General features: G+C 36.6%; 1 protein-coding gene across 2 annotated transcripts; it reads right to left on the bottom strand.

Annotated features, from left to right (window-relative positions):
* Window positions 1-1609: 1609 nt before the first annotated feature.
* On the bottom strand, window positions 1610-3977 carry LOC127102572 (uncharacterized). 2 transcript variants are annotated; one of them, XM_051039927.1, is made up of 5 exons: window positions 3450-3977; window positions 3186-3383; window positions 2444-2977; window positions 2236-2362; window positions 1610-2139 (listed from the first exon to the last, which is right to left on the bottom strand). In XM_051039927.1, the coding sequence occupies exons 2-5, from the start codon at window positions 3291-3293 to the stop codon at window positions 1892-1894; spliced, it is 1017 nt and encodes a 338-aa protein (XP_050895884.1). In that variant the 5' UTR covers window positions 3294-3383; window positions 3450-3977; the 3' UTR covers window positions 1610-1891. The 2 variants fall into 2 exon arrangements, with proteins under 2 accessions (XP_050895884.1, XP_050895883.1); XM_051039926.1 differs by having other exon boundaries at window positions 3186-3470; window positions 3589-3977.
* Window positions 3978-19270: the final 15293 nt, after the last annotated feature.

The raw sequence follows: 19270 nt of genomic DNA, 5'->3' as shown, positions 1-19270 counted from the left end.
AAATCAACGTTTTAAAATAATTTCTAAAAGTAGAGAAGATCTCATATTCCTCAAACTCTTTCAAAAACGATTTGAAATTAAATTATCATAAAATTTGATATTATTAGGGCATTATTTCTCCCACTTTTAGTAGTGCAGAAGCACCTTATGAAAAATTGAAAATGTCTCTCCAATTATAGAAGTACATGTTCAGACGCGTCCATTTACATGAAATCAACATGTAATTGAACAACACTTTCATTTTATGAAAAGATAGTCTAAAAATATAATTTCAAAATAAATCAAAAAGTATATTTCTGTAAAATTTGTATTCATTTCCTCTAATTGAAATATTTTCAGGAATCAATTTCATTGTATGTACTTTGAACAAGCTTCAAAGAAAATTTGCAAGTTGTGCATCGAAGTTGCAAAACCACAACTTTGTTGCAATCCTTCATCAAAAGACATCTGCCTCCTCCGTGAAGACGAAGCCGAAGATGTTTGAACCCCAGAAATTGACGCATCTGCATTAAATGAATTGAGATTGATCAGTGAACACGAAGGTCAGACTTTTTCCCTATGAACAGATGCATATTGGGACACTCTGACGAGTCTTAATGATCTTGGTTATCAGCTATGTTACCTATAATTAAACCAGACAAAATAGAAAAATCAAACTCATATGAAACACATTCAAAATCAAACCAAAAATATAGACAAACCAAATATGAAAATGCAATTCCTTATTCTATGAAAATCAAATTCTGAAATCATATGGAAGTGTAATTTTGTATTTACCTGCAATTAAAAAAATGCAAATGACAGAAATATAGGAAAAACAAAAATACTCAAAATGCATTGCTCAATTATACTACCTAACAAATGCATTGCTTAGTTATACTACCCATATATTGATTTATATTACTAATGTTCATATTTCTCAATGCATGTATAGAAAATCAAATATGAAAAATTTGAATTCAAAAATGTACTAAATGTGTAGTTGATGTTGAGCAATGATGGGATGTTGAGAATAGAAACTTAAAAGTGATTTGAGAGTTTAAAAGTTTGAGTTTGTGGAAATGAGAAAAAAGGAGGATATGACATGCATTTGATTAAAATTTCGTTCGAAAATGCATAAGATATACGAAGATACATTTCCCTATAAATTATTCTTAAAAATGAAAGTTTGATTCGCTTACAAATATGTTAAGGGTTAAATGTGTACTGAGGTGCGTCAGATACATTTCTAAATTTCATGCAATTCAACTGAGGTGTGTCACATACATTTCTAAATTTCATGTCATTTAAATTTTTCTAAAAGAGACGCGGGAGCAACACATAAGATTAGATTAGGGTGTGAGAAGTAACTCATACTAGCTTTTAACGTATTGGAATAACATATAGATGTTTGAGTATATGTCACTGGTCTATATAACATCATAATAGAACATAAAGAATGAAAAAGAACAAATATTTTTATAATTTTTTACCATAACAATATGGTTTTAATCATATATAAAACAAAGGGCTATAAATTTGACTGCTAGTGATTAGTAAATAAAATGAAAAAAATCAATATATCTTAATTATTTATAATTTGCTATCAATATACATATAATATAAGTTATTAACTTATTTATCATTGATATTATTTAATATTATTTACAAGTGAATCTTATGCCTCCAAAAAAAATTTATAAAAAAAAAAATCATATTTCACTACTTTAAAAACTAAAAATAATTTAGTCTCAACAAAGATTAAATCAGTCAAAAACTCCAAACCCACTTATTTTTCTTCAAACAAGCAGATGATAATGAATTGCTATAATAAGATGGTAAGATCCTTGGTTGGTTGTACTAAAACCTTGACACAAGCACTAAAACCTTGACACAAGCACCACTCCCTCGATCATCTCCTCATCTTCAAAGTCATAACCTTTCTCTTTTTGTTGGCACGATGCTTGGCAGAAATTTTCAATTTCCTTTTGGCATTTCGCATCGGATTGATAACAGCCATCACCTTTTCTTCTTGTTTCCTCTTATTTCTTTTCAAACTCAGGTTCTTCCTGATAAGGTTATAAACTTGCACAAAGTTTTGAGTACCTATAATATTCTCTATTTTCCCACAGGTGTCTTCTGCCAACTTTTTCAGATTATCTGGTAAACAACAATCATACTCAAAGCTGTTAGACATCTGGCAGACTTGGCATTTATCTAGTATACAGGAAATTTAAGAGGGAAACAAGAAATTACCAGCTACTACTTTTCCGGCAAATCCTTCACAAACTTTATATAGAGGTATCAGAACCACATGTGCATAGTCCATACTCATCTCTATCTGTGCCATAAGTTTCCCAAAACTGTTGAAGACTATTTCCATCTGTTAAACAAGAAATAATATTACTCACATGCACATTGGTCAAGATTAAACAACATATATGCAACGAGATCAATTACCAACCTGAATAGCATCTGTTTGAAGAGCAATTTTGCCCATTTTCTTGAGCAATAACGATACAAGTATATGTTGAGTGTTCTTAACATTAACTTGACTAATGTCTTCACGTACGGAGGAGGTTTGTGATGAAGACATGAACATGATTCTTTCTTTTCTTGCATTAATCATGTCAAAAGCTTTGAGAAACCGATTCTTCTCATTTTGCTCAAGAGTAGACCAGAATGCAGATGGATCTATGCTGCCAGTTTGCCTCATTAAAGCACAAATAGCAAAGACAATATTCTGCGTCATCAGGTTGCTGTCAGCATCATCTATGAGTGGCATTTTCAGTTGGCAGCAAAGAGAAGTGGCTATTAAATATAATCTACTAGGACTCATCATAAAATAACTACTTAAGGAGCTTTGATGATTTTCTCTGTTGCCATCTGCTACACGTGCAAAGTATAGAGCTATGAGACGACATGATTTGTTGCGTAACCAGGAGTGTGGGTGCAACAACATCTCACATATTGCTTCCCATATTGCTTTCCATTTATCCTGAAATGTAAGTAAAAGAAATATGTCAGTATGCTTGTTAAGAATTGAAAAATGATGGGTGGAAAGTTAATTGGAAATTTTTGTATTAATAAATCGCGTATGTCCATTAAAGGGCGGGAAAGAACTGTCTCCGCTCTGCAATATGCAGCTACACGCACCAACAAAGAAAACGTCCGTATGTTTTTAATGACAGTACAACGAAATTTACCTCTAGATTCTTTGCAAAGCTTCCACCCATCTTCTCTAAGTCATGGAATTGACAAATCTTCTTCTCTAGCATAACTAAAGAATATTGATGAATCATCTTCTCTAGCATAACTAAAGAATAGTGCGCCTCCTTCCAAAGTGGAAGAATGGATTCGGACTCAAAGCTCTCTTGCCTGTTTGTGACTGCATGTATAGCAGACTGCAAGATACGACAAGTCACCGGAAAAATACAGTCTATATGACTAAGAAATTCATTCTTTTCTACCTCAATCAGCAACCCCAAAACCTGTATCAGCCATTTCAGAGATCAAAAACAGACAGAAAAAAAACAACGGTAAGATAATTGTGTTTGAGAAAATACAAGAAAAATAAAAACAATGAACAGATTGGTTATAAATTCTTACTACTGCATGCCCTATGGAAAACTAAAGCTATTGTGATTCTAAGGTCAAATTTATTGTTTGGACACCAGCTCTCAAGAATATATTATTATTATATGCTAACAGAGCTCTTTCCCCATTAAATTGCATTATTTGTAATTCTGGTTTCTAAACAGCAACCAATATAATATAATGAACAGCAGCCACTATCATTTGAAATTTTTTGATGAGTCTTGCAAGTTTCATCTAAATTTAGAGCATTTTCTTTCCAAATTGTCAATCGAAGTGAAGAGATCATTTATGCTAATGCAGCACTTATCTTGCTCTTTGGGTATTTGGTCGGAAAGAAATGCTTGTATTTGCAGGGGTTCATAACATCCATGTATTTGCTAAGGGCTAAGTTTGTTTTCTGCTGCTCAGCTGCTCCACCAATGGTCTCCTCCATCAAGGAGCAATAGAGTATATAGTAGTTAGTGGTGTATCCTGTGCCAGCTGTATTCGGTTAGTGTTAGCTGCTCTATATATAAAGAGCCACTGTATTCATTCTTATCATAAAAATAGAATATTATTCTTTCTCTCTCTTATGATACTCTATCATGGTATCTAGAGCTCCTTTTTTTCCGATCCAGTGACCTTCACCCATGGCGTCACCGTTTCGCAACGACGGTGCCTTTTCTTCCTCTCACATCAAGCTTTTAAATCTGATCTCTGTAAAGCTTGATGATAAAAATTTCAAGCAATTGATGGTGTTGTTCGTGGCCACAAGCTTCAACGCTTTGTCACAGTACCGGTGATTCCTCAGCGATCGCCGTCGTCTTCCGATCCTAATCTCAGTGAGGTGAATGATGCGTATCTTGAGTGGGAGCAACAAGATGCTCTCATCTGCACCTGGCTCCTCTCCACGATCTCCGATTCGCTGCTTCTGAAACTTGTTGATTGTACGCACGCATGGCAGGTATGGACGGAAGTTCACCGTTAGTTCTCCACGTTGCTCACGACGAAAGCACGTCAGCTTCGCTCGGAGTTGCGTCGTCTTTCCAAAGGTAATCTCGCAATTGAATCGTTCATGATGCGCGTGCGTGAAATCAATGAGTCCTTGATTTCAATTGGGGATCATGTTCCCCTTCGAAACCTAATTGAAATCGTTCTTGATGCACTCCCTGAGGAGTACGATTCTATCGTCGTTGCTGTCAATAGTAAGGAAGATCTCAGCTCTTTGGATGAACTCGAATCCTGTCTCCTTGCTCATGAATCTCGCTTGGAGAAGCATCGAAAAGCGATTCTCACGGAACCGGTGTCTGTTAATTTGACGCAAGCTCCGTCGTCAACCTCGTCTTCTCTGGTGGAACCTTCGGCGCCTACTGCAGAGTCTTTTCCGACTGGCACCAGTCACGTGACCGCAGATGCTGAGAACAACAATTACCACACCAGAGGAGGCCGATCTGGACGTGGTGGCGGTCGTTTTGGCCGTGGCGGTGGCCGTTTTGGTAAGCCTCAATGTCAGATCTGTCACAAAACTGGCCATGACGCTTCAATCTGCTATCACAGGTATTCGCAATCTCCGTCTATGTAGTTTCCACCTCCTCGTGCTCCCTTCAATCCATTCCTGATGAACACTCGTCCAGTGCATGTACCATCTTTTGGCTATGGTGCGCCTAGACCAGCTGCATCCACACCTTCTCTCCCACAAGCGTTTATGGCAAGTGTAGATCCTAACTTCAATAACCAGTGGTGGTATCCTGATTCAGGTGCGTCACATCATGTTACACCTGATTCTTCTAATGTGTCTGATGCTCACTCTATGACTAGTTTTGAGCAAGTTTACATGGGGAATGGCCAAGGTTTGTATATCAACTCTATAGGTTCCATGAATTTTACCTCCCCTACCTTTCCTCACACACCTCTCACCCTTCACAATTTACTTCTTGTTCCTCATATCACCAAGAATTTGATTAGTGTCAGTAAATTTGCCCAAGATAACCAAGTTTTCTTTGAATTTCATCCTTATTTTTGCCTTGTTAAATCTCAGGCTTCTTCTGAGGTGCTTCTTCGTGGAGTTGTAGGAGCTGATGGTCTATACAAGTTCCAAAATCTCTCTTCTCAAGTGCCCAAGCCTCCCTCTAGTCTCAACTCTAGTGCTGTTTTAGGATCAAATTCTTATAGTCCTAGTACGTCTTGTAATACTTTACTGCATTCTTACAACCAACAGTGTTGCTATTCCTGCTTGTACTACTGCTATTCCAATCAATAAAATTGACTCTTCTTGTGTTACTTCACCTCTTGTTTATTCTACTACTTGTGTTAGTTCTGCTCCTACTCCTAATATTATGTCTAACAGCAAGTATGCTTTATGGCACACAAGACTTGGTCATCCTCATTATCAAGCTCTTGCTGAAGTGCTTAAAACTTGTCACATTCCTCTCCCTTTCAGGTCCCTAACTGAACTATGTACTGCCTGTTGTCTAGGGAAATCCCATAGACTGCCTACCTCTTTATCCACCACTGTTTATACACAACCCTTTGAGTTAGTTGTGTGTGACTTGTGGGGACCAGCTCCCATACAGTCATCAGGGGGTTACTCCTATTTTTTGACATGTGTAGATGCCTTTTCTAGGTTTGTTTGGGTTTTTCCCTTGAGACTTAAGTCTGATACCTTTACTCAGATTGTTCAGTTTAAAACCATGGTTGAGCTTCAGTTTAACTGTAAAATTAAGGTTGTGCAGAGTGATGGAGGTGGTGAGTTTAGACCTCTCACCAAATTTCTCACTGATCTTGGTATTTCTCATAGGTTTACATGCCCTCATGCTCATCACCAGAACGGTTTAGTTGAAAGAAAACATCGTCACATTGTAGAAACAGGCTTGGCTCTATTAGCTCACTCTCATTTACCACTCAAATTTTGGGACCATGCCTTTGTTACAACTGCTTATTTAATCAATAGGCTGCCTAGTGTATCTCTTGCCCACCAATCTCCTTATTTCAAGCTTCTTCACAAAACTCCAGATTACTCTCATCTTAGAGTCTTTGGTTGTGCCTGTTTTCCTTTTCTTCGCCCCTATAACACTCATAAATTGGACTATAGATCCCAAGAGTGCATATTTCTTGGCTACTCCACTAACCATAAGGGCTATAAGTGTCTTGCAGCCACTGTTCGTATCTACATCTCTAAGGATGTTTTGTTTCATGAGACACGATTCCCTTATACTTCTCTATTTCCTTCAACTTCTCCTGCTGCTACCACATCTTCTTCTCCTCCCACTTCTGCCTGGTCTATACCAGCAGGTCCTCTTTCTGTAGCTCCTCTCCATCAAGTTATTTCTATCCCTGCTACCACTACTGCTTCTGGCAACAATTCTATGTCTACTCCTGGGCATGCTCTCAATTCTCCTATTAGACCACCTTCCAGCATTACCTCTCCTGCTCCCAACAATACATCTTTGGCCTCCCCTAATCCCATCACCTCACCTATCACTCCTGCATCTCTCACTCCTCTCACCTCTGATATTGTAGAGGCTAGTACTATCTCTCCTTCTTCTAGTTCTGAATCTGTTGCTCATTCCAGCCCTGAACCAGCCCCTCATCCAACCTTTATTCATCCCCATAATACTCATTCCATGCAAACTAGAGCCAAAAGTGGCATTACAAAACCTAGACTTCACCCCACCCTTTTACTCACTCATGTGGAACCTACTACTGTTGGTCAGGCTTTGGCCTCTCCCCATTGGTTTCAGGCCATGAAAGATGAATATCAGGCCCTGTTGAAGAATCATACTTGGACCTTGGTGTCACCATCTGTTTCTAGGAAGCCAATTGGCTACAAGTGGGTATTCAGGGTTAAGGAGAACCCTGATGGTTCCATCAATAAGTATAAGGCCAGGTTGGTGGCTAAAGGCTTCCATCAGCAGACTGGTACTGATTTTACAGAAACTTTTTCACCTGTGGTTAAACAGGTTACTGTCAGAACTGTCTTATCTCTTGCAGTGACACACAAGTGGCCTATCCAGCAAATTGATGTGAACAATGCCTTCCTGAATGGCATCCTTGAGGAAGAGGTATATATGCAGCAACCTCTTGGTTTTGAAGCTCCTGACAAGACTCTTGTATGCAAGCTGAACAAGGCTATTTATGGGCTAAAGCAGGCTTCTAGAGCCTGGTTTGACAAGCTTAAGAGCTCTTTACTATAACATGGTTTTCATGCCAGCAAATGTGATCCTAGCTTATTCCTGCTTCATACTGCAAACTTAACTATAATGGTATTGGTCTATGTTGATGATATTATCATCACTGGTAATTCTGCCCCTTTCATTACCAAGTTGATCAGCAAATTAAATACTGATTTTTCTCTGAAACAGTTGGGAAAATTGGAGTATTTTCTTGGCATAGAAGTTACTCATTTGGCTAATGGTTCACTCTTTCTTTCTCAAGCTACATACTTAACTGATTTGCTTGCTAAGGTTAACATGCTCAATGCAAATAGTATTCCTACTCCTATGGTATCTACAAGTAAACTGTCAAAAGTTGGCTCTGCTGCTATTCCAGATCCAACTCAGTTCAGGTCCGTTGTGGGGGCACTTCAGTATGCCACTATTACCAGACCTGACTCTCATTTTCTGTAAACAAGGTTTGCTAGTTTTTATCTCATCCTTCGGAAGAACATTGGAAGGCAGTTAAAAGGATTTTGAGATACCTAAGTGGTACTCTACATCATGGATTACTCACTCAGCCTGCTCCTGCTCATCAACCTCTATCTTTGCTTGGGTTCTGTGGTGCTGATTGGGCATCAGACCCTGATGACAGGCGCTCTACTTCAGGAGCCTGTGTGTTCCTAGGCCCTAATTTGATTTCATGGTGGTCTAAGAAGCAACAATTGGTGGCTAGGTCTAGTGCTGAGGCTGAATACAGGAGTATGGCCCAACTTGCTGCAGAAATCCTATGGGTGCAGTCCCTTCTTCTTGAGCTTCACTGCAAAATCTCCATTCCCAAACTTCTATGTGACAATCTCAGCACAGTCACTCTTGCACATAATCCTGTTCTACATAATAGGACAAAACATATGGAGCTTGATATATTTTTTGTGAGGGAAAAGGTATTGTCCAAAAGCCTCATTGTTGAACATGTGCCAGCTATGGATCAATGGGCAGATGCTTTAACCAAGCCATTTTCAACAGCCAATTTTCTTCCTCTAAGGGACAAACTGAGAGTGTTTAACAAACATAGTCTGTTTGCTGTACCCTCAGTTTCTAAGGGGGACTAATAGAGTATATAGTAGTTAGTGGTGTATACTGTGCCAGCTATGTTGTGCCGTCTGTATTCGGTTAGTGCTAGCTGCTCTATATATAAAGAGCCACTGTATTCATTCTTATCATGAAAATAGAATATTATTCTTTCTCTCTCTTATGATACTCTATCAAGGAGGATCTCCAGCAAATATGAAGAGGCATGGGGTTGCTCATTAATGGCACTTTAATTTCAACTGTCTGTAATTTTAGGGATTCTCTCCAAAAGAAATGATGAGGTATTGGACATATCTCTAGTCGACGCAAATATCACGACACCTACTAAAGTAAAATTGTAATTGTTGAAGAGTCCCACGTCAAAAGAGTGATGGCCTAAATAATTGTTTATAAGTGGGGGACACTCCTCACCTTATAAGGAGGTTTTGTAGGAATGAGAAGTTAGGCCCAACTCAAAGATGGTGTCAGAGTCTATCCAAGACTCTTTTGGGTTACCTGCTATCGGGTTTCTGTTACCGGGCCACCCACCGTTTATATCTATGCACCAAGGCTTGAATAATTGTGTATAAGTGGGGGACACTTCTCATTTTATAAGCCTATTTTGTAGGAAGGCAGTCCGTGTCAGAAGGCAGTCTGTGTGGATTTGATATTTTTATTATTGCGACAATATCGGTACACTTGCCTAGAATTCATCATATACATGGTCATAATTTGTATCATTTATTAATGTTATTGATTTACTAATATTAATTTATGTGTTGTATTTTCAAATAAAACTAAATAAAAATAAAGAAGAAAATGCATCTGGTAATTCAACATAAGCACTAACTGCATCTGGTACTTGAAAACAAGAACCTACTGCATATGGAAATGCTATTAGACGGTAGTACTGATCTAGAAGGGGGGGGGGGGGGTTGAATAAATCAGTTTTTGAAATTTAGCGCTTTTTAAAAATGTTTTCAACGGTTGCGGAAGCACCCTAGATTATAATCGTCTAAACGATCCGTTAATGGAAAGATCGGATATGCGTGAAACCGAATGGAATAAATACGATATAGATAATCAACCACTATCTAAATCAATCGATTAACCACTAGAATCCTTGATATTGTTATCTCTAATAATGCTTTAACATAATAAGAGAGCACGTAAAATATTACTAGATTTGTGTGAGATTAATTTTATCGAACACTTGGTGAGCACTCCGCACCAAGTCCCAATTTCACTCAAATTGAATGTGCAAAATTTTACTCAGTTGCAATCAAAGTGATTGCACCAATTTATCGAACAATTACTATGCATAATAATCAAGCGATATTGATTTTACTATTAATTTCACACAAAATGTAATTAATGCAGAATTTAAAGAGTTAAGAGATAAAGAGAACAAGACCGAATTTGTTGAGGCAGTTCTCTTATCATCCTATCTTAGGATACGTTTGCCCTCAGTTCTAAATCTAGAATTGAGGTGTTTTTATTAACACGTTGCAAAGTCAATACAAGAGAACAAATTATCACCACTAATCAACCCCTAGTGTTGTTGCAGATCTTATTCGGTTCTCTCGCCTTGATTCGAGTTGAACCAAATCCTTCAAGCTCTTCGAATAAACCTTCAGTTACAACTACCTTATTGCAAGAATGCCATGTTCTCTAAAACTTCAGCTCGGCTAATTTCGAACGTAGGTCGCTTGAACCCTAAGGTTTCTTCACAATTCTCCGGTTATCGTTACTTGTTTGACCGAACCCACCGTTCTCCAAACTTTTCACTTGGTTGAATCTGCGAAGCAAAGGTTAATGCAAAAAACCCCCAATTCTTGGAGGGCAAAACCCCAATGGTTTTATTCAAGAAAAACCCACACATGCCTCAACCCAAACTAAGATTACACAATCTTATTTGGACGTTATCACAACAGCAATGCACAATGCTCAACAAAGATTGTTATGTGTAATTATTGAGAAATGCAATGAAGAATGAAGATGATGAGCACTTTGGTGTATATCTTTCACTTTTCTTGTTGTTTTGTTGAAGAAAAGACTCTAGAATATTTATATGATGCATGAACCAAATAACATACATAACCGAATTATTTTGTAAAATTACACAGCAGAAAATTGAGTCTAAGCAACGGCCACTCGACCTGTTCATACAGGTCACTTGACCTATATGGACCCGAGGCAAAATTATTCAAGTAAAATAGGCGATGAGTCGACTCAAACAGGGGATCAGTCGACTCAAATAGAGTTTTTTTTAGGGTTGAGTCGACCTATGACTCGACATGTTCAGACCCGTGGCTACATGGTTCAAAAGAAAATAGGCATTGAGTCAATGCAACACGTGGATGAGTCGACTCATTCAATTTTCCCAAGATTGAGTCGACCTGTGACTCGATCTGTTCAGACCCGAGAGTTATGCTCCGAGTCATGGGTCGAGTCACAGTTCTTAAATTCTCAAAAATGAGTTTTTAGATGTATTTTGACCAAATTAACCAATCTCCTATGAACCTAGGGTATTAATAATGATCAAGTGCATGATTCACATCTATGGTATGCTCCTATATGCCTGAACACGTTGAACTTATATTTTGAACATGTTAGAGGATGAATGTATTCTATGAGACATCGTCCAAAGTACACGTTATGGGTGACTAGAAAGGTTTGACATCATTAAAATGAGGACTAGGCATATTTTCCCTCACATACTCCCCTTTTTTTATGATGGTAAACCGTGGCACAATCGTGTTCTTTGATAGACATCCTCCCCCTGATTTTATGCATGCCTTCAAACATTCTGCTATTATAAATCTGCTAAATCAACTATTGTGTTTCCATTGCTTATCCCCCTTTGATAACATCAAAAAGAAACAATGAAACAGTCAACATGATATAAAGATATTCATAAGCACTTAGTCAACGACTTTGCAGCATATAGACATCAACAACCATGAACATAACATGAAGTCAATGGAAGAAGTATAGGAATAAATATTACACGGAGTAAAAGGAAATAAGTAAATAACATGCCACATTTATTTAGCGTAAACTTAAGACAAATGACTAAATACAGTAACATGCATGTTAAATATGATACCTAAGCGAGTTCAAGTATAATTCAAACATAGAAGTTGATCAAACTTAGATCAAGCCATCAAATGAACATTAAGAGTTACATAGATCAAGTATATACATACATAGTTAATCAATATAGGTCAAATAGATAGGAACGATATTACCTCCAATGGTGATAGACGACGAGTACCCTCACATAGTCGCACTTATAAATCAAGGAATAGATAGGCATAATATATGCATTTAAACGTGATCCATATCGAGAACACCAAGTTCCCTACGGATGTGGAAGAAAGGCTCTGTCGTAAGTGGTTATGTGAAAATATCGGCAAGTTGATTTTTGCTATCAACATGCTCGAAGACAACATCACCTTTATCAACATGATCCCTAAGGAAGTAATGCTGAATTTCAATATGTTTAGTGCGCGAATGTGGAATATGATTTTTGGTTAAACTGATGGCACTTATGTTGTCACAAAAAATGGGAATACGTTCAAGTTGAACATTGAAGTCAAGCAATTGTTGTTTGATCCACAAAATTAGAGCGCAAAAATTACCCGCAACAACGTATTTCGCCTCGGTTGTTGACAAAGCAACTAAAACTTGTTTTTTGCTGTGCCAACTCACTAAGGAATTTGAATAAAAATGACAAGTGCCACTAGTGATTTTCCTATACGATTTGCAACCGGCAAAGTCGGAATCGGAGTATCCAACCAAAGAGAAATCACTTCCCTTAGAAAACCAAAGTCCATACTTTGAAGTACCACAGAGGTATCTAAGTATGCGTTTGACAACTTTTAAATGTGTTTCTTTAGGACATGATTGATATCTAGCACACATACATACACTAAACATAATGTCTGGTCGAGATGCGGTAAGATAGAGGAGAGATCTGATCATACCTTTGTACCTTTTTATATCTACGGCCTTGCCATTTTCATCCCAATCCATATTTACAACAGTAGGCATTGGAGTGTCGATTACCTTAGAGTTTTCCATATCGAAGCGCTTGAGTAGCTCATTACAATACTTCGTTTGGCTCACAAAAGTTCCTTCTTCAAGTTGCTTGATTTGAAGTCCGAGTAAGTAATTTAGCTCCCTCGTCATGCTCATTTCAAATTCTCCCTGCATCAACTTAGAGAATTCCTTGACCAAATTTATGTTAGTAGATCCAAAAATAATATCATCTATATAGACTTGAAATAAAATAGAGTGTTTTCCTTGATGTTTAATAAAAAGGTTTGTATCAACCTTCCCTCTTGAGAATCCTTATTATAGTAGAGATTTGCTAAGACGCTCATACCATGCCCTAGGGGCTTGTTTGAGACCGTACAAAACATGTTTAAGCTTATAAACATAGTTAGGATGCTCAGAGTTTTCAAAACTGGGAGGTTGAGATACATAGACCTCTTCATTAATGTGACCATTTAGGATAGATCTCTTAACATCCATTTGAAATAATTTGAAATTTTATGAACAAGCATAGGCAAGCAAAAAGCGTATAGCCTCGAGTCAAGCAACCGGAGCATAATTTTCCTCATAGTCGATGCCTTCCTCTTGGTTATACCCTTGAGCAACAAGGTGCGCCTTGTTGCGAGTTATAACTCTGTTTTCGTCTAACTTGTTCCTAAACACCCATTTAGTGCCGATTACTCGATGGTCTCACGGAGGGGGAACAAGATCCCACACCTTATTTCTTTTGAATTGATTAAGTTCCTCTTGCATTGCTAAAAACCAATGTTCATCGAGTAATGCGTCTTTGGAGTTTTTAGGCTCATTTTGAGAGACGAAAGCGAAATGATAACAAAAGTTACTTATCTTTGACCGTGTGGTAACTCCCTTTGAGATATCTCCTAGAATATTATCGATGGAATGATCCTTATAAGATTTCCATTCCAAAGTAAGATCATTGTTATTAATCGAATGATCCTCCTCTTTCTTTTCGAAAATTTGATTCGGCTCCTCCTAAGCTTTTTCCGAATGGAGTTCAACACGCTTTTCTTCTTGATCTTTTGTTATGTCTTCTGAAGGAACACCTGCACCATCAACAATAATACCTTCTCCGACAGTTTTCGGATAAGATTCATTAAAGGAAACATGCACGGATTCTTCAATAATAAGTAACCCTTTGTTGTATACTCTATATGCTTTACTAAAATGAGAGTATCTGAGAAAGATACCTTCATCGGCTTTTGAGTCAAATTTACTAAGGTTTTCTTTACCATTGTTTAATACAAAGCATTTACATCCGAAGATATGAAAATGTGAAACATTAGGCTTCCTTCCCTTTAGCAATTCATAAGGGGTTTTGTTTAGAATAGGACGAATGAGTATCCTATTCAATACATAACAAGCCGTATTTACGGCATCGACCCAAAAATATTTAGGAAGGCCATTTTCATTGATCATAGTCCTTCCAAGGTCTTCTAAAATTTTGTTTTTACGTTCCACTACTCCATTTTGTTGTGGAGTTATTGGAGCAGAAAAATTATGATCAATGTCGTTTGTTTCACAAAATTCCTCAAATAGGTGGTTTTCAAATTCACTTCTGTGATCACTTCGAATAATAACTATGCTAGTGTTCAATTGGTTTTGAGACATCTTGGCAAACTCTTCAAAAGCTGAAAAAGTGTCACTTTTACTTGCTAAGAAGATAGTCCAACAAAATCTGGAGTAGTCATCTACTATAACAAAACCATAGTAGTTTCCACCTAGACTTTTAATTCTAGATGGCCCAAAAAGGTCCATATGGAGAAGTTCAAGGGGTCTCATTGTGGAAACAATATTTTTAGATTTAAACGAGATCCTTGTTTGCTTTCCCATTTGGCACGCATCACATAAGTGATCTTTTGAAAATTTGATTTTGGGAAGACCAACTACTAGATCTTTCGCGACAATTTTATTTAGCAAGTCAAAGTTGACATGCACTAATCGCCTATGCCAAAGCCACGAGTCTTCACTCATGGAGACGAGACATTTGGCGCTAGTCAAAGATATTTCATTTAAGTTAAGCATGTATACATTATTTTCCCTCCAGCCCTTAAGCACATCATTCTTATTATCATTATGTTCAATCATGCAACAATGTTTTGAAAACGATACTTTATATCCTTTGTTACATAATTGGCTAATACTAATGAGATTGTGCTTAAGGCCTTTAACTAAAAGGACGTCTGAGATAGTAGTAGATAAGGGGTTACCTACTGTCGCATCTCGAAAAATACGATTCCTCGCGATAGTCGCGGAAAAATTATGTTCGAACAGAGTCGCCACCGAAATTTATTTATTCCAATGAAGGGATAGGAAAATATCGATAAAACCTTTAAGAAAATAGAATAATGGTTGTCGCAACCATATTCGGGTTCGAGAGTCGATTACGTAAGGGGAAGGTATTAGCACCCCTCACGTCCGTTGTACTCAACGGGAACCGTTAGTCCAATTTGCTATTTGAATGTTAATTGAATGTTATTCGCTTTTTTCGAGTAATTAAAATTGATGATAAATATGGATGAAGACCTCAGGAAGGGGAAATGGGAGGTTTTTTTATTAGTGTGCTCGCGAAGATACATCAATCTTCTGCCTACGTATCCTTATGGTGCAATAAGGAAATCAGAGCATTTGTAGTTCGGGCTACTACGAATATTTGGTGTGTTTTGTTTGTTGAACGACTGTGTAGGTCGGCGTTCTAACGGCTAAACGCTGACTTGTCTACTCTCGGTGGAGGCTTAAGCACTGGTTTGTTGTGCGCATTAGAAAGGATTGACAGTGTTCTTTTTGAAAGGGTTTTGGTCACGCGGGGGTGACAAGTTGAATTGATGTGTTTGATGTTGTTGGTTTCGATCGCGCGGGGGCGAGGTTAGTTTGATTTGTTAAGGTGTTTTGAAGAACGACGAAAGATTGAGCAATATGGTGCACACCAATCGTCCAATTCTTTCGAGGAATAATAAGGCGACCGCCTTCTACTCCCTTTTCGTTCGAATTTTTATCGAAAGTTTGTTTGCGGATGTCGAATATGCATGGAAGTGAGGCGTACGCCTCTTACTTGCTTATTTGAAGAATAATGAGGCGAGCGCCACCTATTCCCTTTTATTTAGCGTGTTTTATTTGGAAGTTGATAATTTGTGCAATATGGCGTACGCCAATTATTCAAATAATCGAGAGATGGCGAGGCGAACGCCTCCCATCTTTTATCATCCGAGGTTTATTGTAAAAGATATGTTTTTAGATATTGTATTTGATTTGGAAAATAGTTTGAATTTGAATTGGTAGGTTTTGAAAAGTCGACGATTTGAGCAATGTGGCGTACGCCAATTATTCAAATAATCAAGGAATGGTGAGGCGTACGCCTCCCATTCTCTATTGAAGTTTAAGTTGTAAAGTTTGTTTTTGTGAAATTGTATTTGATATTTAAAGGTGATTTGAGTTTATTCGATTGTGTTTTAATTTGATGACGAAGATTCGAGCAATGTGGCGTACGCCAATTATTCGAATAATCGGAAGATAGTGAGGCGAACGCCTACTATCCTTAATTATCGGAAATTTAGAATTAAAAGAATTTGGAATTTGTAGTTGATTTAAAAGAAACGATTTGAAATGTTATGGTTTGATGTTTTAATCGGGCGACAAGAACTCGAGCAATATGGCGCGCGCCAATTATTCGAATAGTCGAGAGATAGTGAAGCGGAAGCTTACTATTCTCCTTTTCATCCAACATTAAAGTTATAAAGTCTTTTAGAAATAATTTAATTTGGAAAGAGGTTTTTGGATTTTATGGAATTTTTAGGGTTTTAATTGAATGACGAAAATCCGAGCAATATGGCGTACACCAATTATTCGAATAGTCGAGAGATAGTGAAGCGGAGGCTTACTATTCTCCTTTTCATTCAAAATTAATTTAAATAATTTTAAGAGAATATTATTTAAATACGGTGAATTTGAATTTATTTAGAATTAATATACTTTGAGGAAGACTATTTGGTATTGGACCAAAAATTCCATCTCATTAGGACAAGAAAAAGTATTTTTATTTGTTAATGCATAATCAACCACTCCCCTTAAATCAAAAATATCTAAACAAAATTAAATTAAAAAAGAAGAAGATTAAAAAACAAATGACGACAATAATTTGTGTTACCATTACGATTATTATTATTATTACCACTATTATTATCTAAACATTTAACTAAAACATCAAAAGATACTAAATGAAAGTGTGAACTCTAGCAAACTAAGGTGGAATAAAACATAATTAAATATGCTCCCTACTTCATCCATAATGGCCACGCGGATCTAAGTATCAGAGAAGGAAAAGTGAATCAATTTGTACTTATAGTTACAATTAAAGCATATAGTGATGAAACTAAATGATAAAGCAATGAGGAATCCAAGGGTCGCTTAAAGGAGAAAAAAATTACTAGTAGCCTCCATCCTCTCTCTCTTACTCATGGACACGTGGCCATGGATGAACAAGTGGCGGTCTTGTAAAGACCCACTTTGGAAAGTATGTTTCGGAAACCAACCAAATATCAACAGTCAAGTCTATCACAAATAAATCCATCATAAAGAAAAAAAACTTTAACAGACGTCATACTTGGCCCAATGTAATAAATGTTGAGTTACTTTAAAGCCATACTCTTTTTTCAAAACATTAAAATAAATTTAAACCCTTTGAAGTTCCAATCGAAAGCTTCTTCGGTTCTCACCAATTCCCTCTCTCTTTATCTTCCTCTCAACCGAAGCCCCTATTTCCATTTATCAAAACAACCCAACTGCATTTCTACACCAGATTCTAAAAAAAAGTCTAACTCAACCTTGGTGAGTATCATAAATCGAGCACGCACGTAAACATCAATAATACCCAAAATCCCAAATTTCCCAAATTGAAACTTAACATGCAAACCAAATCTCACACAAATGGAGAAATATGACATGCAAGGAGCTCCGATGGTATATTCAAAGCAGTAACCGAGATAAGCTTACTCATTCAACAGTTATCAAGTCATTATGCATTATGGTGGAAGTCGAAATACCTTCGTCTATTCGAACTCCGATGATTCTTCGAGCAAAATCTTCTCCTGATCCACGGTAAGCTTCGTTCCGTTTCCTTCTCCGCCTCTCTTCATTCTTCTTCACTGATTTTTGGGTGTAACTTGACTTGGTAGTGGCTTAGCTCGGTTTTCTGAAAGTTCTAATGATGAACTCGGAGTAAGCTTCGGGAGTATCGAGCTTTGGTGATTGGGTGTGAGTGAAATTTCAGCAGAGTAACGGTGTTGGAAAAGGGTTTTTTTATGAAATATTGCTATGTTGTTCTTGATGTGTGTTCTAGGTTTTTAGAAGAAATCTCTTGCTGTGCATATGCTGTTGTTCTTGCCGTGCCGTTCTGGTTTAGTAAAAAAATGCCTCTGTGTTGTTGTTGTGGTTTAGGGTTTTTTAGAAGAAATTTCTTGCTGTCTTTTTTTGCTAACTTTTTTCTGTTGTTATTATGAAGAAAAGATTAAGCCTTAAAACACTCCTGTTTCTTTATGATTTTCTCATCCCAGATTATGTGGGATTTGATCTGTTCTTGTTTAAGCCATTGTTGCAATGTCTTTTTAGATGTTCCAATTAATCCTCTGGATAAAGATTCAAACTAAGTGATTTATTAGTTGTTTTTTTAGTTTTTTAAGTACTTTTGAAAAGTGCTTTTAAAATAAGTTGTTTTTGTCTCTGCAGGTTACAGCTGTGAAGTGGCTTTGATGGAATGGGAAGAAAGAGTAGGCTGTAAATTAGGGACTTTTTTGCAGCATATTTCACTTAGTTAAGATGTAACTATTTAGTTTAATTTTTTTTAAGGACAAAATGTGTGTTTGGATTATTTGGGACTTATTGAATTAAATTATGTAATTTCTTTTTAAGCTTTTCAAAATTTATTTATTTATGCTAATCAATTTCAAATTTTAAAAACAACAAATTTCTAATTTAAGTAAAATGACTTAATTTTAAAAACAATACATTTCTAACTTAAGTATAATGAATTAATCTAAAGAACAACATAATTCTAATCTTAAACACAAAAACTAAGTATAGTAATTTAATTTTAAAAAAAAACAACACAATTCTATTTTAAATACAAAAATATAAATATGGAATTTTTTAATTTAAACACAACACAATTCTATTTTTAATACAAAAATATAAATATGGAACTTTTTAATTTAAAAACAACACAATTCTATTTTAAATACAAAAATCTAAATGTGGGACTTTTAATTTTAAAAAAAACACATATATGTTTCTAAAAAATGCAAATTCTAAATATGGGACTTTTGAAACAAAGAAATCTCATGGATTAAACCAAAATGGCCGGACAAAATTGGGGTATGATAGTTGCCCCTATTTAATTACCTCAAACCGGTAAGTGATAATGA

Source organism: Lathyrus oleraceus, chromosome 7, assembly GCF_024323335.1.
Source record: "Lathyrus oleraceus cultivar Zhongwan6 chromosome 7, CAAS_Psat_ZW6_1.0, whole genome shotgun sequence".
NCBI classification, from domain to species: domain Eukaryota; kingdom Viridiplantae; phylum Streptophyta; class Magnoliopsida; order Fabales; family Fabaceae; genus Lathyrus; species Lathyrus oleraceus.
Note: the sequence above shows the minus strand (reverse complement) of the source record. Positions and strands in the feature narration are given on the sequence as shown.

Coding starts and splice junctions, on each gene's coding strand:
- LOC127102572 (XM_051039927.1), bottom strand. CDS start 3,293: ATGCTAGAGAAGATGATTCATCAATATTCTTTAGTTATGCTAGAGAAG. Junction 2,978..3,185: donor GCTTTGCAAAGAATCTAGAG/GTAAATTTCGTT, acceptor CTTACATTTCAG/GATAAATGGAAAGCAATATG. Junction 2,363..2,443: donor TTCAAACAGATGCTATTCAG/GTTGGTAATTGA, acceptor CTTGTTTAACAG/ATGGAAATAGTCTTCAACAG.